Source organism: Pinus tabuliformis, chromosome Q (assembly GCF_031772625.1).
Source record: "Pinus tabuliformis cultivar Carrire ecotype Pingquan chromosome Q, CPIR1, whole genome shotgun sequence".
Taxonomy (NCBI): domain Eukaryota; kingdom Viridiplantae; phylum Streptophyta; class Pinopsida; order Pinales; family Pinaceae; genus Pinus; species Pinus tabuliformis.
Window position 1 is genome coordinate 25460834 of NC_142296.1, and position 26058 is coordinate 25486891.

General features: G+C 37.6%; 1 protein-coding gene across 1 annotated transcript in view; it reads left to right on the top strand.

The window, feature by feature from the left end:
• Positions 1-3400: 3400 nt before the first annotated feature.
• The window catches only part of LOC149218095 (acyl-CoA-binding domain-containing protein 1-like), a 46803-nt gene continuing 24145 nt past the window's right edge, over positions 3401-26058 (top strand). The window contains exons 1-4 of the mRNA XM_089383808.1: positions 3401-4359; positions 18228-18333; positions 18478-18584; positions 19030-19121. Of these exons, the coding sequence (XP_089239934.1) occupies positions 3698-4359; positions 18228-18333; positions 18478-18584; positions 19030-19121 (967 nt within the window). The 5' untranslated portion in view covers positions 3401-3697. The remainder of the gene's footprint in view (positions 4360-18227; positions 18334-18477; positions 18585-19029; positions 19122-26058) is intronic.

Consider the following 26058-nt stretch of genomic DNA (forward strand, 5'->3'; position numbering starts at 1 on the left):
TCATCTTTAAGAGACAATTCTAAGCTTCAAGGAGTGGAAGATTACATCGAGCATCAACAATAAGTTCTCCAACTCTTAAACGATAACCTAACTCTAGCGCAAATTCAAATGAAACAACAAGAAGATCAACATCGCAATGAAAGAAGTTTTGATGTGACCGATTGGGTATTTTTACGACTACAACCATGCAAACAAATGTCCCTCAAGCAAGCTAAGAAGGATAATAAATTATCACCCAAGTACTATGGTCCTTACAAGGTGCTACAAAATATTGGTACTATGGCATACAAATTAGAGCTGCCTATATCTTCGCGAGTACACCCAGTTTTCCATGTTTCATGCTTAAAGAAGGTTATAGGTGACAAGCTCCCTGTTCAAACTATATTTCTAGAACTTGATGAGGAAATAAAAATCATATTGGAGCTTGAAACAATCACAAAAACAAGAATCCAACAGCTATGGAAGAACTTACCTGTTGAAGACTCTACATGGGAGGACGAGTATTTTATTCAAAAGCATCCAAAACTACTTAGGCATTGAGGACAACACTTTTTTGAAGGAAAGGGCCATGTTAGGTCCTTACAATATTAGTGTAGCACCCATATTGTTATTGTTGTGCCCCATAGAAGCCCACTATTGTTATTGTTGTGCCCTTACATTATTATTGTTACGTATGCCCTAATTATATTTTGACCCTTTAGACTCCTGTATATACCAAGAAGGTCTTGTCATTTGAATCATCCAATAATTGTTCATTTATGTGATGTAAAGGGAGGTTTCCCCCTTGAAGTGGCTAATTATATAGTCGTTGATATTTCTCATGTTTCTGTGTTATTTTGATCTGGTTACATAACACATATGACTTTCTTTAACAATGAATACAAACTATAGTTGTACATGTCATTTTATAAAGAAAAAGGAAGCCACTTTAGCAACCACGGTGAGAAAGAAAAAATGAGTTGTTTTAAAAACCAAAATTGGGCAACATCAATACATAATCACTTGGCCATGCAATAGTAAACAAAGCCTTAGCCAATTAGTTACATCCCATACAAGATATAAGTCCAATTGAAGCAATAATTGGTATAATTCTAATCCCAAGTGAGGGATCATCATGATCTTGGTGGTTGTCCCTTGTTCATCAAGAACAAAAATAAAATAAAGAATTATCCTCTCTTAGTGATCATTTATAAGTTAAGCTCAGAGGCTTCTGAGCCTTAATCATGGCAAGAAAAATGAAGGGGAAAGTCAATCATTATATAAGGTAGCAGGAAGGAGCTAGCTATGTTGTCATCCTCTTTGATCACTTATTCAATGCCTTACTTAACGATGGAGCCTTCCCTCATGGTGCTAAGCTTGTTTGGATAGATTGAATGTGTAGGGAAGGCACCTGGTATATCCTTATCTCAAATGGGGCATGCTTGGTTTAATATTTGGAACTTGGACAACCACCCACCCTAAATGAGGGACCTAGGAAAAATGCTTTGTTGGGTTATGTTAATCATTTTCATAAAACCAAAAAGCCAAAATAACCATTCATGATCTTGATTAAGGTTTTGTTTAAACAACCATCTAATATGGGTTAATAACACAACTAAGTGATAATATAACTATATAACTTAATGTTTTTATTTATTGTTTTTAAATATAGGGGAATCAATAATTCATTGGGATTACTTTGGTGAGGCCTAGATTCAAATCTAGCTAGTTGCCTGGGGGCATCTATGTTTTTAGCCTTATCGCAACAGGCCAAATGTCTCATCAAAGATTTGAACTTGGGTGGAATGAATGCAAGACCTACCTCCAAACCATTCAAGCTATTACCCCTCGATGGTACATAACCTACTGTTACCTTTCAGCGCCAATTTGCGTAGTAAGACCACTCTTACTATGCGAAAGGATCAACCCAACCCTTATAACGAAGATAACACCTCTCATTACCATTTTTTTCTTTTCTTGTTTTCTCTTTTGAAGGTGGCAAAACCTATTGTAATTTAATTATTAACTAATAATGAACACAAGTTAAGGAAAACCACGCCATTCAAAACAACCTAGGAGTAGTCTATAGGAGATAGACTTTCACTCTTACCATGCTTTTGGTCTTAAGTAATTTTTTTTGGTTACATCCAAAAAAAAATGAAAAATTAATAAATTAAATGCAATTCCAAAATATACTTCCAAATTAATAAAATAATCTCCACCTAAACCATATTAAAAAAAAAAAAAAAAACTAATATCTCACACTATTATCCCGAAAACTAACAATAACTTCGCATACTTTTAAATAATATTTAACTTTAACTTATACCTAAAACTAAATATTACCCTATTCCCAATTGAACCTTGTAAAAGAAAAAAAATCTCCAATCCAGCAACCATGACCATTAGTCCTTTTAGTGGTTTTCTTTTTTGTTTTTAAATATAGGGGAATCAATAATTCACTGGGATTACTTTGGTGAGGCCTAGATTCAAATCTAGCTAGTTGTCTTTTTAGCCTTATCACAAGGCCAAATGTTGAATGCAAGACCTACCTCCAAACCATTCAAGCTATTGCCCCTCGATGCTACATAACCTAGTTTTACCTTTTAGAGCCAATCTCTTACTATGCGAAAGGATCAACCCAACCCTTATAACGAAGATAACACCTCTCGTTACCATTTTTTTCTTTTCTTGTTTTCTATTTTGAAAGTGACAAAACCTATTGTAATTTAATTATTAACTAATAATGAACCCAAGTTAAGGAAAACCACGCTATTCAAAACAACGTAATAGTAATCTATAAAAGATAGACTTTCACTCTAGCCATACTTTTAGGTCTTAAATAATTTTTTATTTATTTTTACATCCCAAAAAATAAAAAATTAATAAATTAAATGCAATTCCAAAATATACTTCAAAATAATAAAATAATCTCCACCTAAATCTCACACTATTATCCCGAAAACTAAAAACTAACCATAACTTCAGATACTTTTAAATAATATTTAACTTTAATCTTATACCTAAAACTAAATATTACCCTATTCCCAATTGAACCTTGTAAAAAACAAAAAATTCTCCAATCCAGCAACCGTGACCATTAGTCCTTTTAGTGGTTGGTAAAGTTCCGGACTCATCTTGTTAAACCGGCGTAGTGTTGATAACGACTTTATTGGTTAAGCTCGTTGTTGCCATCATATCGGTAGAGGAGAAATATGAATGTGAAAAGAAATCGCAACCTAAACATGAACATTGGTTATAAGCATCTAATGTTATATAAGGGCCACATGGCAAAGACAATTAAAGATGGTAGATATAACACAACATAGTTGACTACTTAAATTCGGTGGATTCGCTTCATGGCCAAACACTTCCAATTGACATTATGATTTGGCACGGGATGTGGCACATGACGGTGAAAAGTCGTGAGAGTTTGCATGTGATCGATCAGTAACCCCATGCCGACGGTTGTTGACTCACACTCAGTCACCAACAACGAGCATCTCTTTAGCACATTCCAAAGCACATTGAGAAAACGATATCCAATTTAATAATCTCCTGGGAGAAGATGCCAATGCATTCCTCTTTTGACATGCAACCTGCGCTTTGCTCTGGATCGCCTTTCTGTCAGCCTATGCGCTTCCTTTGAATTCGTGTATAATCGATTATAAATATTTCTTCTCACGGCTTGTCTGAGAAATTCGATTTCTTCGTAGCGATGGGCAATTGGCAGGAGATTGCCAACTCTATATTCCTCGCGATCGTCTTTGCCTTTATGGTCGCGAAGCTTATCTCTATCGTCGTTTCTTTCAGAGACGATAATTTACGCGTCGAACGGGATCACTACACACCTGCCGCTGTCGAGGATGATGCCCTGGACCCTCCTGCCCCTGATGTGCAAGATGCCGATGAAAATTCCCAGACCCTGTTGCAAGATCGCGGTGTTCTGCAATCGGAACGCGAAGAGCTAGCTGGGGTTTTATCAGAAAACGAAGAACTTCGCGATCAGGTTGAATTCATGGATAAAAATGAAGACGAAACCCTAGAGATCGCTGAAGGTGAAACGGAGGGCAAGGTAGAAGAAGTGGTGTCCGAACCTGGATATGCCGTGAAGGAAATTGATGTAAAAGGCAAGGGAGCGGAGGGGTTCGGTGGAAGTCTTTTAAGTGACGAGGATGAATGGGAGGGAGTAGAGAGCACGGAGTTGGATGAAATGTTTGGTGTGGCCGCTTCTTACGTGGCATCCATGGAGGCTAACATGTCTCAGAAGGTTCCAAATGAAGCGCAAATGGAGCTGTACGGCCTTTACAAAGTAGCCACGGAGGGTCCCTGCAACATTCCTCAGCCCTCGCCTCTCAAGATCACCGCTCGTGCCAAATGGTTTTTACTCTAACCTCCTGTTTCTGCAGTGCTCTCTCTCTTTTTTCGATTTTGCATGACAGTTCCTTGTTTGGATTTTTTTTTTTTCTTGTTTGATATTACAGATCTTGTATTTATTTATGTCAAATTTATGCGATAGAAGACTGGTTGTGCTCTCTTACTGTTTGCAGTCTAGATCCCGTGGGTATACATTTGGGATCAACTATTTAATTTTCACACTAAAGCAATCAACGGCCCTGCAATCCGTAAACCTTCATCTTTGTACTTGTAAATGTAAGTTCACAATGAAGGACCGCCAGACTACGAGGTCTTCGATTAAGAACTAACATTCTATTGAGTCACGGCCTTCGATGAAGCATTTACGTTCCATTTAATCCTGTCCTTAGGTGAACCGCTTATATTTCATTGAAGAAACATGCATTCCCTGCGGGAAAGTGAGCTTGCAATTTTTGGAGCACCATTAGGCTCGAGATCGGTATTTACATCCACTTAAGCTTTGTTAAGTGGCTCCACTCATAATCTCTGGAGGATCACACACTACAAGAAGGATGAACCTGTACTATAAAAATGCTAATTTGATCCCTTATAAACCGTGGTCTAATTTTGATATTTCAAAATATTAATCATACAGTAGTTATCATGGGACAATTTTCTTTTTGGCAGTATGGAGAGAGGTTATTATATTATTTTCATAAAGGAAGAATGAGATCTCAAACAGCTTCTAGTTCATGAATGAATATTCTGTTCTTCTAGTATATCTCTTACGTTGGACCTATCTCCATTGATGCGGTAAGCATTATATGCACAGTTAGGTGCCAGGTTGCAAATCTCTTTGATCCAAGTTGCAATCAATTGACGGTGATCTCTCATCGGAACATATTTCTGTCCAAGTCACATGGAAGTTGTTTTTAATGTGAAATAAAAGAGTACGACTGATTCAGATTTCCAGTAGTTAGGGAAACTAAATTGTTTGGGGTAGGACAAAATAGGGCTTTAAAATGACAATAAGTTCATGGCAATGCTATTCCATGAGATACATTGTGCCAGAAGCCAGGTGAAACTGATTTGCAAAATAATTGCGACCAGTTGCATCTTAGAAGCCGTATGGGACATTGGGATTTCACTCCTGGAATTGATTCCATAAATCCACCTTGACGGTTCCTAACACTGATGATGTTTAACAATGCCAGCTCCAACATATTTTTTTCCTTGCTTTTTATGTTTTGTAAATGAAAGTTCAGGTTACATCCCGATTTGAGGCCATTACAACAATATATTCATTATGAGCTCAACATGTCATTTGTGGGAATTGAACCTGGGAGGTGAGGATAACAGTCATTTCTCCCAACCATACAAGATAAACCCAATTGACAGGTGCGGCACCTTTATGAGGTTTTGTCATGTTTATCTGATCTTTCTATGAATGATCTAAGATCTGTGCTTTTGTGGATCCATCTATGCAGGATCCAGGATCTGTGTTTCTGAGGATCTACCTATGGGGTATCCAGTGTGCTCAGGATACATTTCTGGTTTGGAAGTGCTGGAGGCTCTGCTTGAGATTTGATTCTTGCTTGCCAAAAATGTGAAGGCTCCGGATCCTTAAAGAATACCTTTTTTTTTAGAACACACCAAAAATTGAAAAAGATGCCTGAGAATCTGCTTGAGATTTGTTTCCAACTTGCCAGAAACGTCAAGTTTAACACATGAAAACCTAAAATAAAAAATGAAAAAGGCAAACTGTGTGGCCCCCAAAGCCGTAACTATTGCCTATCAAAAGCCCTTTCACCTATCCCAAAGCACAGGCCTAAATTATTCATAGAGCGTCTGCGTTCTTGAATTTGTGAGGATGATTTGGAATGAAGTATTTTTGGAGATCTGAATTTTTGATGTTTCAGCTCATGTTTCAACTATACTAGATTTGCCACCCTAGCATGAAAACCAGTTTCTCTTGAAGACTGGAAACACAGATTTGCCAACCACATTGGAACCTCCAAGAAACCAGGGGATCCATTTATGGCAGCTTATGAGCTATTTCCAGCCGCGGGAAATTGTTCCTGCCTGTCACAATTAATAAAAAGAACATAAGAAGAAACCTGCGACAGGTAAAAGGGGATTTGGGAAGGGGTAGATGCACATGGTCTCTTCTAAGCCAATTAGAGTTCTTTCAATTTTAGTATTTTATATAAACAATGCCATTTTTTTAAAAACACTTGTACTAAAACTTTAAATAAAAATTGAAAAAGGCATACTGTGGATCTAAAACCTTAACTTTTTTCTATAAAAGCCCTTCTAAAGACACACGTTCGAGTTTAATTTTTCATAGCCTGTCTGCATTATCGATTTTGTGAGAGTGACTTAGAGCAATTTTTTTTGGAGATCTGAATTTTATGACCTTGGTTCTGGTTTGGAAGTGCTGGAGGATCTGTGTGAGATTTGTTTCCAGTTTACCAGAAATGTCAAGCTATCCGATGCTTGAAGAAAACCCTCCTTTTAAACACGTAAGAAATCATATTTCAAAAAAAATGAAAAATGCAAACTCTGGGGCATTAAAACTTTAGTTTTGCCTAAAAAAACTCAATACTGGTCCCTAAACACCCGAATCTGAGTTTTTCATAACTTGTCTACATTTCTGAGTTTGTGGGATTGATTTGGAAGGAAATAATTTTGGATATTTGTATTTTGATGTTTTTGGGTTATGGTTACTACTATGCTACCAGATCGGTGACTCTGGTGTGGTCAAACCAGTTACTGGTGCAGATTGGAAATCCGGATTTTATAATTTGTACCAGAAACACCAAAAAATTTCCAGATCCATTTCTGGTAGCTCGGCAGCTCAGGAACTGTTTCCAACTGCAGTAAATGGTTCCTGCCTGTAACAATTAATAAAAATAACATTAGAAGAAATCTTTTGGAGGCAAAAGGGGCACATGGACTCATCAAAGTCAATGGAGTTCCTCCTATTCAACTTTAGTATAATTGTATTTAATCCTTCAGACTCTACAAAACAATGTAATCTAAGTAAATATCTTTTATGACCAGAAACAGGACAATAAAACAGCTTCACTGATTCCTTTAGTGAAAACTTAAGTGTCTTTTAAACTAGGAAAATGTCTTAATGAAGAATTCAATGGAATTTGCCCATCCACTTTCATCCTCTACTGAAGGAAGTAGTGGAGGTGGTGACCCTTATGGGCAAGATCATTGTTACTAACGTGGCAGATTGGAGAATTTCTAAGAAATGTTCATTCTTTCTTTCTTGATCAGCAAATTTTCCCAAATTTGTCTTGGTGGTTGATGCTGTCAGCCTGTAGTTCAAAGAAGCCATAGAAAGCTAAGAAAGTTACAGCATTTAGGCAAATGGAAGAATTAAATTAAAAAATACAGAATTGCCTCAGTGTGATATTATAGGCATAACAGGCTTTTCTATTTTCTGGATTCACCACCCCATTCCAGTGTGGTGTTTCAGAAGGGATAATAAAACATTGAATGATTAATGAATCAATGCAAAGCACTTGACTGAATTGGAAAGTTTCACTATGGAAGTGAAGCTTGTGGCTAGATATGTTGATGATGATGTAGGAGGTACGTGATTGACAGTGTGCACTGTGAAGGGCCACATGCTAGATCAACCAGCTACCACTTGCTTCCAAAGTGCTGTGTTGCCAAAGTACGCATAGAATTTTATAAAAAGAAGGAAAGACATATAGGAAGGAACACTGCTGGAAAATACAAAAGGGAGAGGAGGAGTGTTGCAGATGGCAATCTGAAGAGACAGGAACGCCTGGCTTTCCAGCTGCTCCCAGCAAAGCCAATGCTGCCTATAAACCCATGCGCAGCAGTTGAGAAGGGGTTCTTTGGCAGAGTTTGCAAGGAAAATCCTGTGAATGTAATTTGTAGTGTTGCATACATCTCAATTTTTATCTTGAAAAAATGAAATCCTGGTTTTCTGGCCTAGCTGATTTTATCAGCCAGAAAAATCAACAATTTTTTCAGATTTAATTGATTTTTTTGACTTTTTAAATTTTTGTTTTTTGTTTTATTATTATTATTTTATTTTATCCATGTTTGCCAATTTTATTGATATTTTCCTGATTTTTACAATTTTTTGGTTTTCTGAACCCTCCCAATGCTGATGTTTGCAACATTGGTAATTTGTAAATGTTCCAGAGAGGCATGCACACTGTAATTTTTGTAATTGATGAGAAATAGTGACTGGGCATAGTAATGCAACGCAGGAGTTTTTCCTTGGCGTTTCTCCGTTGTAATCTCTGTAATTGCTCTGTGATTCTGCTTTTTGATCTTCTTGCTTTATTCTGGTGGTAATTAATTCCAGCAGCCACAAATTTAATACCTGATCGATCCTCTGCAAGACCACTGAATGGATTGAATTGCTGGTTTGTATCCACAGTGATATCCCTTTGCTTGAATTTTTTATTGGTATCCACAGCCCAGTCGCCAGTTTGTTTGAATTGCTGGTGTATTGTTAGCCACACAATCTATTTCACAAGTTGCAGTTATAGAGACCACATGCTTGTGCTCTATGTAAAGTTTAAACTATCAACCATAGCCCAGAATAGCATCGTATTCTCTGTATCAAACGTAGGAAACCACCTACAGCTGTCACTGGGATCTGATCTGGCAGTACACAACCAATCTGCATTCAAACGGCTTGTCCTCAAGCTCACGTGCTTGATTATTTACATACATCAACACACAATTACAAATAAACATATAATTCACATGAAATTTCTAGCTGTGTCAACACCAGCTACCAAGTCGTTTATTTTGGGGAGATGTAGATTCAAGCTTATAGATATATGAATGCTGCATTCCACCATATATTGATAGCTCAGCGTGGTGTTATATTCACAAGACATTCTGTAGTGATATCTACCTACAGCTTTCTATGCAGAAATATATGTATGTGATAGCTGTAGTGATATCTACCTACAGCCCTTTTATGCAGAAATATATGTATGTTGACTAGTGGTTTTGTTGAAAATAAAGGTCAGAGAAAGAAGCACCATATTCTGTTTTGATGCTCGGTCATATGGAGCATGCAGAGGGTGTGATATTTTATTTTGGCATAAACCAATTAGAGTGGCTTTGTTTCATAGTTTGGCATTGAGCTTGGCATTCTAAAGCAAGTAGCTCAGGTCTTGAAACCAAATACAAACAGAGCCATTCATGCCTCTCAGTGAGTAGGATCTTAGAAGCATGATCTCAGTTGACAGTGATTGCAGAGACATACAATTTAATTCCTCAGAGAATAGAGGGATCCATGTTGGTAAGATGAAAAGGCCACAGGCCTACCGTTTACTGATTAGGTGGGGAACTTATTTCCCGCGTGGATTTGCCAATCCACTACTTGATGGTGGATCTGAACCATCTCCAGCTGCAGGAGGCACCTCAGGAACTGTCTCCAGCTGCACAAAATAGTTGCTGCCTCAAATGATTAATTAAAAAATTGACAAAGAAAACCTGTGGAAGTGTTTGTAGGGAAAGAGAATCTTTTGGGGAGGGGATGTCCTCCCAAGAGCCAATGGAGTTCTGTTCATGAATGGTTTTCTTTGATTTCTTCAAACGCTCTTATGCGTTACCAAATTCACTGCCCAAGAGTTGGGAACTGGTTTCGTTTGTAGATTGGAAATGCAGATTCACCGATTTGCCACTGGGACCCTCAGAAACCATCTTGAGCTGCAGGAAATGATTCCTGCTTGTAACAATTAATTAAGAAAATAATTAAAAACCTGTGGAAGTTTTTGTAGGGAAAGAGATTTTGTAGTGGGGAGGGAATGGGGACCCACAGCCAATGGGAGATCTGTTCTCCTATGTTAAGAGCATGTGTTTGCTCCTAAGAGGTTACAGGTTCAAAACCAGAGGGGGTAGAGTATGTATGCCTTTGTAGATTTAGCAGTCAAATCATTGCGCGTAGGTTGGTTCCTTGTCCCACAAACAAGGGGGTCTGATACACCAATGTGGTGTCTGGGTTGGCTGTGACCTTAAAATTGAATAATATATAATAATTATTTTATTTCTTCAAATGCTCTACTGAATGGTGCAATCTAAAGTGAATCCTTTTTTATCAGAGAAAGGACACAAACAGTTTTGACATTTTTCTGCAATGATAAGTCCCAAAAAAATAGACAAATGTCTCAATGAAGAATTTGATGAAGATTCTCAGTTGCTTTCATTTCCTACTGAAGGTACTAGTGGAGGTGGAGAAAGCCGTTTATGGGCAAGATCATTGCTACCTGTTGTCGTGCGGATTGACACGACAACGCTCAGACCGGGGGCTGTCACTCTGATCCCCGATCCCTCCGTTTAAGCCTGTCTCCCGCGGCTAAGGGGGGTAGACCCTGTGAGATGATGAAGACCAACTGTCGACCAGTTGGTTGGGAGACACGAGATACGACATAAAAAACACTCGATGGATTTGATTAATTTAGCAGACCAGTGCCTTAAGAGATTATGGTTAAGATGATTACTTGTTAGATGATATAAAAAACGTGAACCATGAACAGCAATCATCTATCATCAGCTAAATCACAATGCTCTTAGAATGACCAAAAAGATATCCAGTGACTGAAAATTTTTGAAAAGATGAATGCCTTAAACCAAGAAACTGAAAACCCTAATGAAAACTGCATAGAACAAAATTTAAAACCCTAATGAAGAAAATATTAAAACCCTAGATCAGCCTAATAATTTACAGATTTAGGCCCTTAGCAGCCAGATTTAGCAATAAGAACAGGAAAATTTTCAAAAAAATAAAAATAAAAAAAAATTTAAATGTAAAATGCTTCAGAAGACCCTGCATGCATTCAAAAAAAAAAAAAAAAAAAATTCGAATGATAAGCCCGGGATCAAGAACTGGCTGGGCTCTTTCAGAAAACACAACCCGGGAGTTGGCTGGTTCAGCCGAGAACTTCCCCTAACGCCCGGTTATCTGAAAAAAGGATTTCCTGCACAGCTTAAAATCAACCATCAACGTAGAAGGAGAAAAACAATAGTGAAACCCTGATCAAATGGAGATACCTGCCAATATATTTCAGAATCTAAACTATCATTCAAACCCCAAAGATCAGACAAGATACCTGTGCCTAGATCAATCTTCATTAAGCTATCATTAATGGCTGAAAATAAAATTATGCAGAACAAATAGAACAATCTTACAGCATTTTCAGAAGAGTAACACCAGCAAGATTTTTAACCCCAAAGTCTTCTTTATTGCACAAAAAAAATGAAATACAAGAGAGCTTCTTCAGCCACAGACTCACAGATCCGAATCAATCGACAATGACTCCTAGCACCCTATTTAAAGGAAATGACTCCAACGGCTAGTTCGGTTGATCCATGTAGAAATGATCTCGACCGTTGATGAGGATCAAGACATCTCTTGATCTCATCCGTCGATTTATTCCCTTAAATTTTTTAAATTTTTTTTATTATTTATTATTTTATTTTATTTTTTAAATTTTTAAATTTTTAAATTTTTTATTATTATTTTTTAAATTTTTTATTATTTATTATTTTATTTTTAAATTTCTTAATTTTTATTTATTTTATTATTATTTTTTAAATTTTTAAATTTTTTATTTTATTTTTTAAATTTTTAAATTTTTAAATTTTTTTTTATTATTTTTTTTTTTTTTAAATTTTTTAAATTTCTTAATTTTTTATTTATTTTATTATTTTATTATTATTTTTTAAATTTTTAAATTTTTTATTTTATTTTTTAAATTTTTAAATTTTTTATTATTATTTTATTTTTTAAAATTTTTATTATTTTTTATTTATTTCATTTTTTAAATGGATCATCGAACTAAGCCTTTGGAAACATCACCTAGGACCTAGGACTTAGGACTCACGAGGGGATTTAAACCATTTTCAACCCTCAAGACACATTTCAAGATGACTTTTTACAATTTTCATCTCAAGGGGACAAACCCACTTAATACAGACCCTCACAAAACACCCAGCTCTGCGACACAACGATAATCTAGTAGATTAACACACTAGGATTCTCCTAAAGTTCTAATGACAAAATCCATCCCGGCTTTGGGGTCAGGTTTGAAGGAAAACTCTGCCGATCCGTGGATCGGTGAGACGAAAAACCTTCCGGGACGTAGATTACCACTAGAAAGTTAGGTCCACCTAGGCAAATTTACATACATGACTCATGTCTGCTAAGATTATTTACAATTAATACATGCAGACTGGGTTTACAATCAGATGATCAAGCTGTTGATGACTGCTGGATGGCACGGACACGCTGATCAGGTGCTGCCCCTTTTTGCAAAGAAAAGGGGGGTGTACTGCATGGGTAGTTGACCAGTAGAGGTCAACATCTGGCTCTACTTGGGGACACGTTGCTGCTCTGTAGGAATGTGAGAATCCAGAATCTGCATCCATGCAACAAACAACAAAATATAAGTAGCGTCCGTCCAAAATCATCATATACATTAAGCACAGGAAAGATAAAAGCTCTTCATTTATTAACTAACTAATAACATGAAAAGTAAATCTAATCCTAAAAACAGAAATGAAATGCTGAAAAGACAAGGAGTAGGGCTAGAAATACGATACAAAGGATGCCCCATGGCATCAGATGTGTTCAATATAGTGTATACTGAGCATTTGCCTGCTTTCAGGCAAATCTGTCGGCTGCTTGTCGGATGTACCATGTCCAATTCTGCATAAGGTAGGACTTTTTCCTATCCGAAAATCAAGCTGTTCACGGCCGTCTGATGTATCAAATCTTCGTCTTATCTTCTTTCTCTTGCGCTTTTTCTTTCTGGCTGGTTGAATTACTAATGACCTGGTACTTTCTGTTTCAAAGCTATCAGATGAAGTATGTAAGATATGCGTGCTATGTATTTCTTCATCTTGCATCTGATCTTTATCATTCTTAAGTCTGTCTGGATCACCCTCAATCAACCATCTTTCAATCGAATCAACAGCCTCCCAATAATAAGATGAATCTTGTTGCAGCAAATGAGAAGACTTCTGATCTGTTGATATTTGCTGGTTTCTCTTATCCTCTGCCAGTTGCTGAAACCTTTGAACTTGTATTTTAATGGCATCCATCTGATTAGAGTGTTCAACCTTTGTAGCACTGATTTGTCTGGCATGGTGTTCTTGCATGTCTTTTATTACTTTAACATTCTTTTCCTTTATGTCCATCAAGCAATGCTGCATAAAATTTATTTCTTCTTTATGATTCGCTTGCATGTTAGCCACTTGATTATTATGATTGAACGTCATGATAGTCATTTCCTCATCCATAGTTAATAACTTGTTTTGCATAGAGTCAATTTCCTTATCATGATCAGCTTTCATGGTCACCATATTTTCCTCTAAGACTGACAGCCTGCTTTGCATGATTCTAATTTCTGTTTCGTAATTAGTTTTTATGGCCTCAATTTCTTTAGCATGGTGACTTTGCGTGACCTCAATCTCCCTATTACGTTTTTCCAGGTGGGTGCATAAAGTTTTCACATCATTGACATAATTAGTTTGATTGATTTCCATATTTCTCACCAGCATCATTAGATCTCGTAAAATTTGCTTTTGCTCTTCCCTTTCATTGTTATGAACTTGATCTGCAATATTTTCGGTGGATGACACATTCTGATATGAAGAGTCGTCTTGGGATCTTTCACCATCAGCTGGACCTCTTATCAAATTATTTTCATTCTGTTGCACAATTTTAGAGGCAGAAGGCAAGCTGTTTGGATAACCATATTTATCTTTAAAAGCATCAATAATGTCTTCTAAAGAAGTGAAAGATTCCTTAGGAAAACTGTTAAACCAATTCAAAGCATCATCTTCTAAAGAAAGGACAAATAGACGCATTTTGATATCTTCATGATTAAATTGAGGGGATCTGCAATATATGATCATGATGCGATCAAACAAGCCTAGATGCCTTCTAACAGCGATTGGATCACCACCTGAAAAGATAGGTAATTTAGAAATGGCCTCTTCTGGAAAATCATGGAGATGGTGAATAAAACGACATGGTTTAAATGAATAATCCATGATAAATAATAGGAGATCAAATGGATGATAGAACTAGATCTCTGCTCAAGAAAATCAAAAGATGAAAGAAGTGGAGTCGCCACTTGAACAACGAATCTGATTCTAGGATCCAAAAAGTAACCACACGCAGATATGAGGAAAGCTTCTTGTCTGGGAAAAATGAGAAAATGGAGTCGCCATCCAAACAAGAGACAAAACCGAAGAGATGCTGCTGATATGGGATGAAAAGATGCCAAAAATATTGAATCTGCCAGCTCAACTGAGAGATGAGAGATGAGAAGATGAATGTCGATGAAACTTCCAGAAACAGAAAAACTCTGTCCCCGGCAACGGCGCCAAAAAATGTTGGCGTTGCCGGGCCAGACGAACGATAGGAAGATGAACGATGAATGATGAAAAGTCGTTGAAACACCAAGGACAGAAAAACTCTATCCCCGGCAACGGCGCCAAAAAATGTTGGCGTTGCCGGGCCAGATGAAGAGATAAGAAATGAGAAAAATGATTTGTCGTTTGAAACATCGATAAAAAGCAGTCCCCGGCAACGGCGCCAAAAATGTTGTCGTGCGGATTGACACGACAACGCTCAGACCGGGGGCTGTCACTCTGATCCCCGATCCCTCCGTTTAAGCCTGTCTCCCGCGGCTAAGGGGGGTAGACCCTGTGAGATGATGAAGACCAACTGTCGACCAGTTGGTTGGGAGACACGAGATACGACATAAAAAACACTCGATGGATTTGATTAATTTAGCAGACCAGTGCCTTAAGAGATTATGGTTAAGATGATTACTTGTTAGATGATATAAAAAACGTGAACCATGAACAGCAATCATCTATCATCAGCTAAATCACAATGCTCTTAGAATGACCAAAAAGATATCCAGTGACTGAAATTTTTTGAAAAGATGAATGCCTTAAACCAAGAAACTGAAAACCCTAATGAAAACTGCATAGAACAAAATTTAAAACCCTAATGAAGAAAATATTAAAACCCTAGATCAGCCTAATAATTTACAGATTTAGGCCCTTAGCAGCCAGATTTAGCAATAAGAACAGGAAAATTTTCAAAAAAATAAAAATAAAAAAAAATTTAAATGTAAAATGCTTCAGAAGACCCTGCATGCATTCAAAAATAAAAAATAAAAAAATTCGAATGATAAGCCCGGGATCAAGAACTGGCTGGGCTCTTTCAGAAAACACAACCCGGGAGTTGGCTGGTTCAGCCGAGAACTTCCCCTAACGCCCGGTTATCTGAAAAAAGGATTTCCTGCACAGCTTAAAATCAACCAACAACGTAGAAGGAGAAAAACAATAGTGAAACCCTGATCAAATGGAGATACCTGCCAATATATTTCAGAATCTAAACTATCATTCAAACCCCAAAGATCAGACAAGATACCTGTGCCTAGATCAATCTTCATTAAGCTATCATTAATGGCTGAAAATAAAATTATGCAGAACAAATAGAACAATCTTACAGCATTTTCAGAAGAGTAACACCAGCAAGATTTTTAACCCCAAAGTCTTCTTTATTGCACAAAAAAAATGAAATACAAGAGAGCTTCTTCAGCCACAGACTCACAGATCCGAATCTATCGACAATGACTCCTAGCACCCTATTTAAAGGAAATGACTCCAACGGCTAGTTCGGTTGATCCATGTAGAAATGATCTCGACCGTTGATGAGGATCAAGACATCTCTTGATCTCATCCGTCGATTTATTCCCTTAAATTTTTTAAATTTTTTTTATTATTTATTATTTTATTTTATTTTTTAAATTTTTAAATTTTTAAATTTTTTATTATTATTTTTTAAATTTTTAAATTTTTTATTATTTATTATTTTATTTTTAAATTTTTTAAATTTCTTAATTTTTATTTATTTTATTATTATTTTTTAAATTTTTTATTTTATTTTTTAAATTTTTAAATTTTTAAATTTTTTTTTATTATTTTTTTTTTTTTTAAATTTTTTAAATTTCTTAATTTTTTATTTATTTTATTATTTTATTATTATTTTTTAAATTTTTAAATTTTTTATTTTATTTTTTAAATTTTTAAATTTTTTATTATTATTTTATTTTTTAAAATTTTTATTATTTTTTATTTATTTCATTTTTTAAATGGATCATCGAACTAAGCCTTTGGAAACATCACCTAGGACCTAGGACTTAGGACTCACGAGGGGATTTAAACCATTTTCAACCCTCAAGACACATTTCAAGATGACTTTTTACAATTTTCATCTCAAGGGGACAAACCCACTTAATACAGACCCTCACAAAACACCCAGCTCTGCGACACAACGATAATCTAGCAGATTAACACACTAGGATTCTCCTAAAGTTCCAATGACAAAATCCATCCCGGCTTTGGGGTCAGGTTTGAAGGAAAACTCTGCCGATCCGTGGATCGGTGAGACGAAAAACCTTCCGGGACGTAGATTACCACTAGAAAGTTAGGTCCACCTAGGCAAATTTACATACATGACTCATGTCTGCTAAGATTATTTACAATTAATACATGCAGACTGGGTTTACAATCAGATGATCAAGCTGTTGATGAATGCTGGATGGCACGGACACGCTGATCAGGTGCTGCCCTTTTTTGCAAAGAAAAGGGGGGTGTACTGCATGGGTAGTTGACCAGTAGAGGTCAACACTACCAAAATGGCAGATTGTAGAAGTCCTGCGAAACATTCACTCTGCCTTCTTCATTGAATTTGGCTTCAAATTTCCTAAATTTGTCCTGTTGGTTGATGCTGGGTGCCCTAAACTCATGAAGCGAAAGAAAATTATAGTCTTCAGGCAAATGGACTACCGAACTTGAAATACAGAATCACCTTGAAGAAATTATAGGAATAAAAACTTTGAAATGAACACAGCATCGCCTTGATGAAATTTTAGGCAGAAAACAAACGCAACCACATTGCAAAAACTTAGAGACGTGCTAGAATTACCTTAAAATAAGATGTATTTGGGGCAGTCTCTTCCCACCAAAAATAGACATGTCTTTTTGTTGTCAGGGCTTGATGCCATGATCTGAGCAAAAGAAAGAAAGTAAAGACATTATACTGGAAATAGCACTAGTAATTTATTTTTTATACTTAAATCCCAAACAATAGAGCAATGAGACATCTTGGTAATGGCACTACAACGTTATTATTGCAATGGTACCTCTTGGTAATACCAAGATTAAACAAGTTAGAGCAAGAGAAAGGCATTTGGATGCTGTTAACACAGAGGATACTCGGAAAAATATTACATGAATTGTTTCAACTTCTAATAGCTGAAGTCTTAAAGTTTTTTGTAGATTTTAAAATGTCATGTGATGTCTGTTATCTAGATGTTTAGAATTTATAACTTTGAACTCTCTGATTTTTTCCTAAAATTTCTGTTTCTTTTGCATATAATTACATTATAAGAATTTAGGTAACCACACCCTCCATTCCTAAATTCCACACACAAGAATTGTGTAACCTTGTTCTTTTGGATATTATGCCATTTTCGCAAATCACATCTTAAGTTTTTTTGTAGAAAGTTGATTGAGCATTCAGTCATTTTTTAGGAAACCCCTATACAAACATCCATATGCATATTTTCCTTTCCTATGCTGCATGAATTCTTTATCAATAGATTGTCAGCCTCTTGAATCTGCATCTGCTGCTTGTGAGCGTGGAAGGGGGTGGGTAAGAACAAACACTACAACCAGTTAACTAAAGGGGCACAGTTTGCTTGGTAGCTTATTGGATGACAAAAGTCATAGTGACGGGGAATGAGAGCTGCCATGGCTGAGTGATGGAGGGGACCATTTTTGGCGTGTGCAAGGCATGCTTGGCAACGATTGGGAAACATGAATCCAGAGGAGGCTATGGAGCAATACATTGGTGTCCTCAACAAGATATTTCCTCGTTGGAGTGAAAGCCTTCTAGAAGTAAGTATCTTTCAGTCAAATGGTCATCTTCTTTTTTTATAATCTGTTTGATGTCTACAATTTTTTTCTCCTTGTTCTGGATGCACCTTTTGCATTTAATTGTATTGCAAACTTGCTAATCCCTGTTTTCTTATATTTTATCAGAAGAACAGAATGAAGGATCCTGACAGTTCTCAGAAATCGGCAAGCTCAGGAGGAATGACATCTGTCTTTAGCTCATTTATGCATCAAGAGGGATCAGATGATGAAGCGTAATCCTCTCCATCTCATCCTTTTAGATTTCTGTTTTTATGATTGTCAGAGCATAAATGTGTAGAACATGATCTAAGATTGGTTTTTGAATCATTTATTCATCATAATGTAATTTAATGGAGGCTTTTGGATGGATCATCATGTGTGAAGATGATTGCTTGTTCTTAGACAAATTGCTATTTTTTAATAATTTATGGGATTTTTATATCCCATAAGAATGGCACTAAGTTGACATTTGGTTAAATTATTTCTTTTTGTAATCCATTCATTGGGGGAATTCACTTTTCTATTGAAGTTTGTTCTAATTTTTTATGTAGTGTCCAGGTTCTAGGTAATTTTTTCTGATTATCTGCATGCCTTTGTCTGGTCTGTTCTCTTAATTTCTTTTTCACCCTTTTTAAGAATCTATATTGGACTGATTATTTTCCTTAACTTTGTATGCAGGAAGTTGGAGATGATCCATTCATATGCCAGGGAAGCGGACACTGCAGGTCTGCTTCAAGCATTAGAGCAAGGAGTACCAGTGGATTTAAGGGGTAAGTCATTGGTATTTTGTTATTTCTAAACTGCATTCAGCATAGGTTAACTATTCTTTTTTATTGATCATGCCATTCCAAACTTGAGATTTGATCAATTAACATGCCATGATGATTTGCAACATGTCTTTTGAAGTATCTAATTACTTTCAGATTGTTTTTTTCCCAATCCTATTCTTTGTGAGTGGCCAATAATGGGTACATCCATTTTATGCTACATATTTTTTTTAACAAGATCGGTTATTGATATATTATAAAATAACAAGAGAGGGACTAGGTCCCAGTACATATGGAAAGAGGAGATCAGTGATATTGGAGCAAAATGGGAACGCAGTTCCGTCATCCAAATCACTGTTCAAGCTTCTGAAAATTTGAAAACCATATCGACTGTATTGTCGAAAGAACTGTCCTAACAGTAAACAGAAATTACATTGCATAGGAAAATAGCAAAGGAACCACCAAAACTGGTTAACCGAATCATCTGGAAGCTTGTCTTTCTTGTCGCTGAGCGTGGTCGAGGCTTCGCCTTGCTCGCTTTAGTTCAGTGTCTTTATATATCTTTAAGCCCTTCAATTTCTGCCTTTTGATTCTCAAATTTCTTCTTCTTGGACTTGTTTTCTGACTCCACTTCAGCGTTGAGCTCATTGAAATATTTGATGAAACGACCTATTATGAAGCAATGGGCCTTGCAGAGTGCACAATTGCTGTTGGTCTCAATCTGATCCAAAGGATTGTTGGACATTTTGGAAGCAAAGGGGAAGCTCTTCTTGACCTCGATATAGATATGTGTCAGACGTTTTCTGAGAGTGTATGGGCTGAAAGCCACAATTCTAGAGTTATTGCCCGAAGTTATCCCTTTGGACAGAAGTCTATTGCAGATCAAAAGAGGCTTGTGAATCAGATCTTCACTTAAGGCCGAATGCTGAATGTTCCTGGAGGAGAGAGGGCTAATGAGAGGAAGGGAATGACAATGGTGGAGAATCAGATTAGGCGAAGGAGGATGGAAGAAGAACTGGGGGCTATGAAAGGGAGAAAGTTGCGATGAACAAAGAATTTTCTCTGAGATAGGATAGCGCGCCCTGTTCAAATGCTGAACCACAAAGACAAGCCAGGAGTTAGCGTAAAAATTACAGAGACAAGGAACTGAAACAACGTTACCTCTACCAAAACGCCGGAGAGAAGAGGAGTAGCTACACCTTGGACACCTCCCGAAATAATCACTGCGACCTGTAAAGCACACGCTGATGGGAGGCTTCTTCATATGAAGCAACCTTGACCCGGGCTGCTTCTTATAGAAATTGATGAGAAAATCCTCGTGATCCTTCCTGATTGCTGTAACAGTGTGATCTATTACAAATCTGATATCCCTACGAATGAAAAGACTGATGCCCACTTCTGGCTTGTCTTGAGGACAATAATTTTTATTAAGGTTGATCCTTTGAATATTGCCTGAACGAGAATGAACTTTCGCTCTGTTCTAAGCGGATTTCCTTCGGTCTTTGTGACTGTCATCTGATGAGGGATCATGAAAGGGATTGGAAAGTACTGTAATTCTTGACTGGAGCCTAACTTATGCGAATCCCTTGGACATATTTTTTTTGACTCCGAAAACCTATGCGTATCAGTCTTCCTGCTGAAGATTCTCCACTCTGCTCTATGAAGATGATCTGAGATACTATTGTCAGGCCTGGGCTGGACGATCACTTGTTTCTTTTGCCTATGGAATGTTGTAGCAACTTGGTTGATTTGACTGTCTGTACAATGAGTATTGATCCCGTCCAAAGAGGAGGGGAATTCAGGGAATAGATTTTTCATATATATTTTGAATTTCTTTTACTTGCCCGGCCCTCCGATTCACTGCCTTATTAGCAAGGGAATCGGCCTCTTGATTATAAGCTTTCAGAATGTGCTTATATTTGATATTTCCCAGATGTTTGGTATTATCTAAAATTCTTTGTTTGATTCTGTTTAAAGCCTGGTTTTTGCATTCTCCCTCCGTTTCCATTGCACCGATGATTATTGCTGAGTCACCAATTACAATTGGGTCTTTGGCTTGGAGTTTATTGAGGATGCATGTGCCTAGGAACAAACTGTATGCCTCCGCTTTATTGTTTGTCATGTTACCAAGCCCCCATTCATAGGAGGAGATGACTTCTCCTTTCTGATCATAGATAACTCCCCCAGCTCCTGCTCTGCCTGGATTATTTTTGGAAGCGCCATCAAATCTAAGAGTGTATTTCTTTTGGTTTTGGATCCACTTTTCGATTTCCATTTCATTTCCTTTGAGCTTCTAGCCTCTGTTTCTTCCCCCTGTCTTTGCTGGCAGTTGCTTCCTCACGGAACACACCAAAGGAAGTTTGTTATACCACTCATTTTCTTCATTCTGCCAGTTATTTTGATCAACACTGAACACACATTGGCACTAATCATCTCTGCCACTAGCCCCCACGTTTTGGCGAGAATGAGTCCTGGGTTAGGCTTTTGACTTTTGAATATGCAGCTATTTCTTGCAAGCCAAATTTGCCAGCAGAGAACATATGGGAGACATTTCCATACATAAATAATGGCAGATTTGTTTTGTTTTGTATATGGATAGTTTTTCTCCCAGTTCTTATTTAGAGTTGTGAGCTGATCGAAAATATCACTGGTCATCTCCAGGGGACTTATTATTTGCTTCCAACAGTGCCTTGCAATGGCACAATCCAAAAAGAGTTGCTGATTGCTTTCCTCCTTCTGGCATAAAATGCACATGGATGGCCCTTGTATACCTTTTTTCCTAAGGTTTTCCGCTGTGAGGATCTTACCTTTTAAGAGGGTCCATGCAAAGAATTTTATTTTTGGAAGACACTCATTCTTCCAAACTGCAGACCTGAGGTTCCAGTTCTCAAGATTATTGTTGGGTTGGAGGAACTTATATCCGGACTTCACTGTAAACTTTCCTCCACTAGGTTCCCAAACATAGCTATCTTGGATCTTTTTGTTTATAGGGACAACTCCAGCCAGAGTGATCTTCATATCATCCCACTGTTTTTTCAATCTATTTGGAAGAGGCAGGTCTTTCCAGGCAGTCCAACTGTTTTGCTCCTAGTCTGAGATATCATAGAGAGAGGTTATGTTTTTGTTATCCATCCAGACTTTCAAGGCTCTGTATTGTTGGCTTTGATTCAATGGAGCAGATCCCATAATTTTGTCTGTCCATATGGCAATGTCTTTCCCATTCCCCGGGATCTTCGATATATGGTCTTTGATTTGAGGGATGACTTTTTTAATGAGTTTCCACGCTTGAGTGCATGGTCGCTCTGAGATCAATTCAGTAAGGATCTTTGAGTGCTGGCCATTGAGGTATTTTTTTAACAGTGCTTCAACCCACCAACTGCCTTTCTCAACTAACATTCGCCAAACAAGCTTGAAGCCTAGAGCTTTATTTGTCAGGCTCAGAATCCTAATGGAGATACCTCCTTTTTCAAAAGGGAGAGTCACTTGGTCCCAGCGAACAAGGCTGAATTTTTTTGTGTCTTGTTTCCCTCCTTGCCAGAGGAATCCTCTCATGATTAGCTCCATTTTTTTATGGATGCTGGTAGGAGCCAAAATTATAGCGTACTGATAAATAGGTAGGGCTGAGAGAAGAGCTTTTATGAGAATAGTTTTGCCCGCTAGGTTTAGCCACATCAGCCCCTAGCTTTGAAGTTTCCCTCTCATCTTTTCTATCTGTTTATTCCACACCTCAGACTTGACCCCTTCTTTTGCCAGGGGCAACCCGAGGTAAGTAAAATGTCTTCATTTTTGCTGGACCGGAATGTCCATAATTTGGGAAATCCTTTGCATTACATTTAATGAAACATTCCTGGTATAAATTCTACACTTTTTGTTATTGAGCAGCCCTCCTGAGACAGCAAGAAAGGCATCTAATATTTTCTTAAACCTCCTGGAAATGATACTTGAGGCTCCTCCAATTAGGAGGGTATCATCCGCAAAGAGAGAGTGATTGATTTCTTTAATCCCTCGAGCTATGCTGATGCCAGTTATTTCCCTTTTATTCCTTTGACTTTCAAGCTGAATACTTAATGTTTCCGCCATAATGATATAGAGGAAAGGGGAGAGAGGGCAACCTTGCCTCAATCCTCTGGTGCTGCGAAAGTAACGGCTGGGCCTTCTGTTAATCAGTGGAGCTGTCCATGGATTTGAGATGCATTCCATTATAGTGTTGATGAACTTAATAAAGATTCTGAACTTTTGGAGAACTGCCACGAGGTACTGATGAGCGACTCTGTCAAAGGCATTGGCCATATCCAGCTTGATGACCATGCCTTATTCATTTCTTTGAATACTGCTGTGTATGGCTTCCTGTACAAGAATCACGTTGTCTGTTATTTGTCGTTTAGGAACAAAGCCACCTTGATTTTCAGAGATGAGACTGGGCAGGATCTTTTTTCAGTCTATTTGCTGGAATTTTTGTAATGATTTTATAAGATGCATTACATAAAAGAGATGGGTCTGAATCGGTCAAAAGAGAGGGTTTGGCTCCTTGGGGATGAGCGCCATGTGAGAGGTTTTGGTGTTTTCTCCCATCTTGTTTTTTTTTAAAAACATTTTTAACCATTTTTACAAAATCTTTCTTTATTATGTCCTAATGGGTCTTGTAGAAGGCAATGGTGAAGCCATCTAGCCCAGATGTTTTATCCGAATGCATGTTCCATGTTGCTTCTCTTATTTCCTCCTCTGTCACCTCCTTCTCCAGCTCACTGTTTTGTTGATCGCTGATTCTACTGTTAACTTGCTGAAGGAATTCAACGCTATCCAGTGGTTGTTCTTCTGCTGTTAGGAGGGTTTTGAAATATCTATGAACTGCTTCTTTGATTTCCTCCCTCTCCTTTATTTCCTTCCCTTCAACCTGAATCTTGTCAATTTGGTTGCCCGCTCTTCTTAGCTTGAGATTATTGTGGAAAAAGGAAGTATTTTTATCTCCCGCTTTTAGCCAAAGACACCTGGATTTTTGTCTCAATTCCTCCTCCTCTTGTCTATTTTGCCTATAAAGTTCCATAAATATTTCTTTCTCGTGAACATGTCCTTGCTCCGTTGCTTGCTGTTTTTTATTTTCCTGATTCCATTTTTCCAGTTCTTATGCAGCTCGAATTTTTTGTTTTTCTCTTTTAGAGCGTTTTCTTTTGCCCAAATTTTTATTTTTGCTCTTAAATTTTTTAACTTGGATTCCCAAACGAAGTGAGGGAAACTTGTTACATCGAATTCCCAGCTGTCTTTTATGATCTTGCTAAACTCATCCTTGCTGTCCCAATTTTTATTATATTTAAAAGGGATCAGCCCATAATTCTCCAATCTGTCTAAAATCAGAACCACAGGCTTGTGGTTGGAGGCTGTAGCATGTACAATCTTGCTCTTGATGGATGAGAATCCTGTAGCTATGCTCTCTTGAATTAAGATCCTGTCCAGTGTTTCTTTGATGTTTTGAGTTCCGGCTCTTTTATTGCTCCAAGTAAATTTCTCATTACATGGAGGAATGTCTAGGAGTTTGCCCTAGAAGGGTCATTAAGATACTTCCCTCCCATTTTTTCTTCAATGTTCCGAATTAAATTTAGATCACCTCCTGAAATCAGCTTGTTTCTGTGGCATTCTTGCACTTATTTTTTAACTGAATCCCAGCATAGTGCTTTGTCCCTGTAGTGATTTGGAGCGTAAATGTTTAACAAGGTGTACTCTTCGTTTGTGGTTTTGTTTTTGAGATCTGTTCTGACCCACCAGTTGTTGAGTTTTTGACTAGTGAGATCCCACTTCCCTTTGTTCCATATTGTGCCAATACCTCCTGAAGCTTCAATGGAGTCTGTCACTGTTCCTTCAAAACTTTTTTGTTTCATCATTAATTTTTGGAATTCTTGACTAGTCACTTTGGTCTCTTGGATCATGAAAATATCTGGCTGTTCTTGCCTTATTAAATCTCGGGCTGCGTTGATTTTTAGAGAGGAGCCCAAACCCCTTCTGTTCCAAGAGAGCAAAATCATTATTTACTTGATTTTTGGTGAGGCCCGACCTTCTTCTTTTGCTTTTCCTCGCTTCCTTTTTGTTTAGCCAGGAAAGAGTCCATTGGTTGTTGGGTACCTGTAGCCATTTCTTTTGCTGCTGCCTCATCTCTAATCTCTTTATTCGATTTCCTCCCTGCTTTTTTTGGCTACTCTGAAGTGTTGTTGGATTCTTTGACTTTGTTTCTTGTGAGGATTCGGTCAATGGTGGGTGGAGGGGATGGGAAGTTCTGTATGGGAGAATGGATGACAGCTAAAGTTTTGTCTTGAGTAGGAGAACGAGGGGATGATGGTTCTTCTTCTTCCAAGGTTTCAAAAGGGTTAGATGTCGAGGGTATTGGCTGGACCATGTTAAGGGGAGGAGTGGGGATTGCAACAACGTTTTCAAGGGGCTGTTTGGGGTTTGGACCAGATTGTTTATTGTTGGTTTTCTTTCTCTTAACTTGTTCCCAGGTGCCTTCATTTGCTTCTACATTCTCAGCAGTTTCAGTTTCTTTTAGTTTGTTACATCTATTTGCAAAATGACCGTATTCATGGCATACCTTGCATTTGAACGGGATTTGCTCGTAGTCCAACTGCTGGATGTGAGTCCACTGGTCCACCTTGATCTTTATAGCCTCCAGAAGGCCTTTCCCCAAATCCACTTCTACACAGATCCTGGCACAAGCATGCATATTGTCCTTTGGTTCGCATCTGTCAATGTATTTGCCAACTGCATTTCCGATTGCTTTGACCGATTCGTCTCCCCAGCAATGTAGTGGGAGATGAGGCAATCTGACCCAGACCGACACAGCATTTGGGATGTCCATCTCTGGATCGAAATCTGGGGACCATCTATTCAAGTATAGTCCTCTTGAATCCATAAAATATGGACTGCTTCGGAATATTAGGTTCCAATCTTTTTT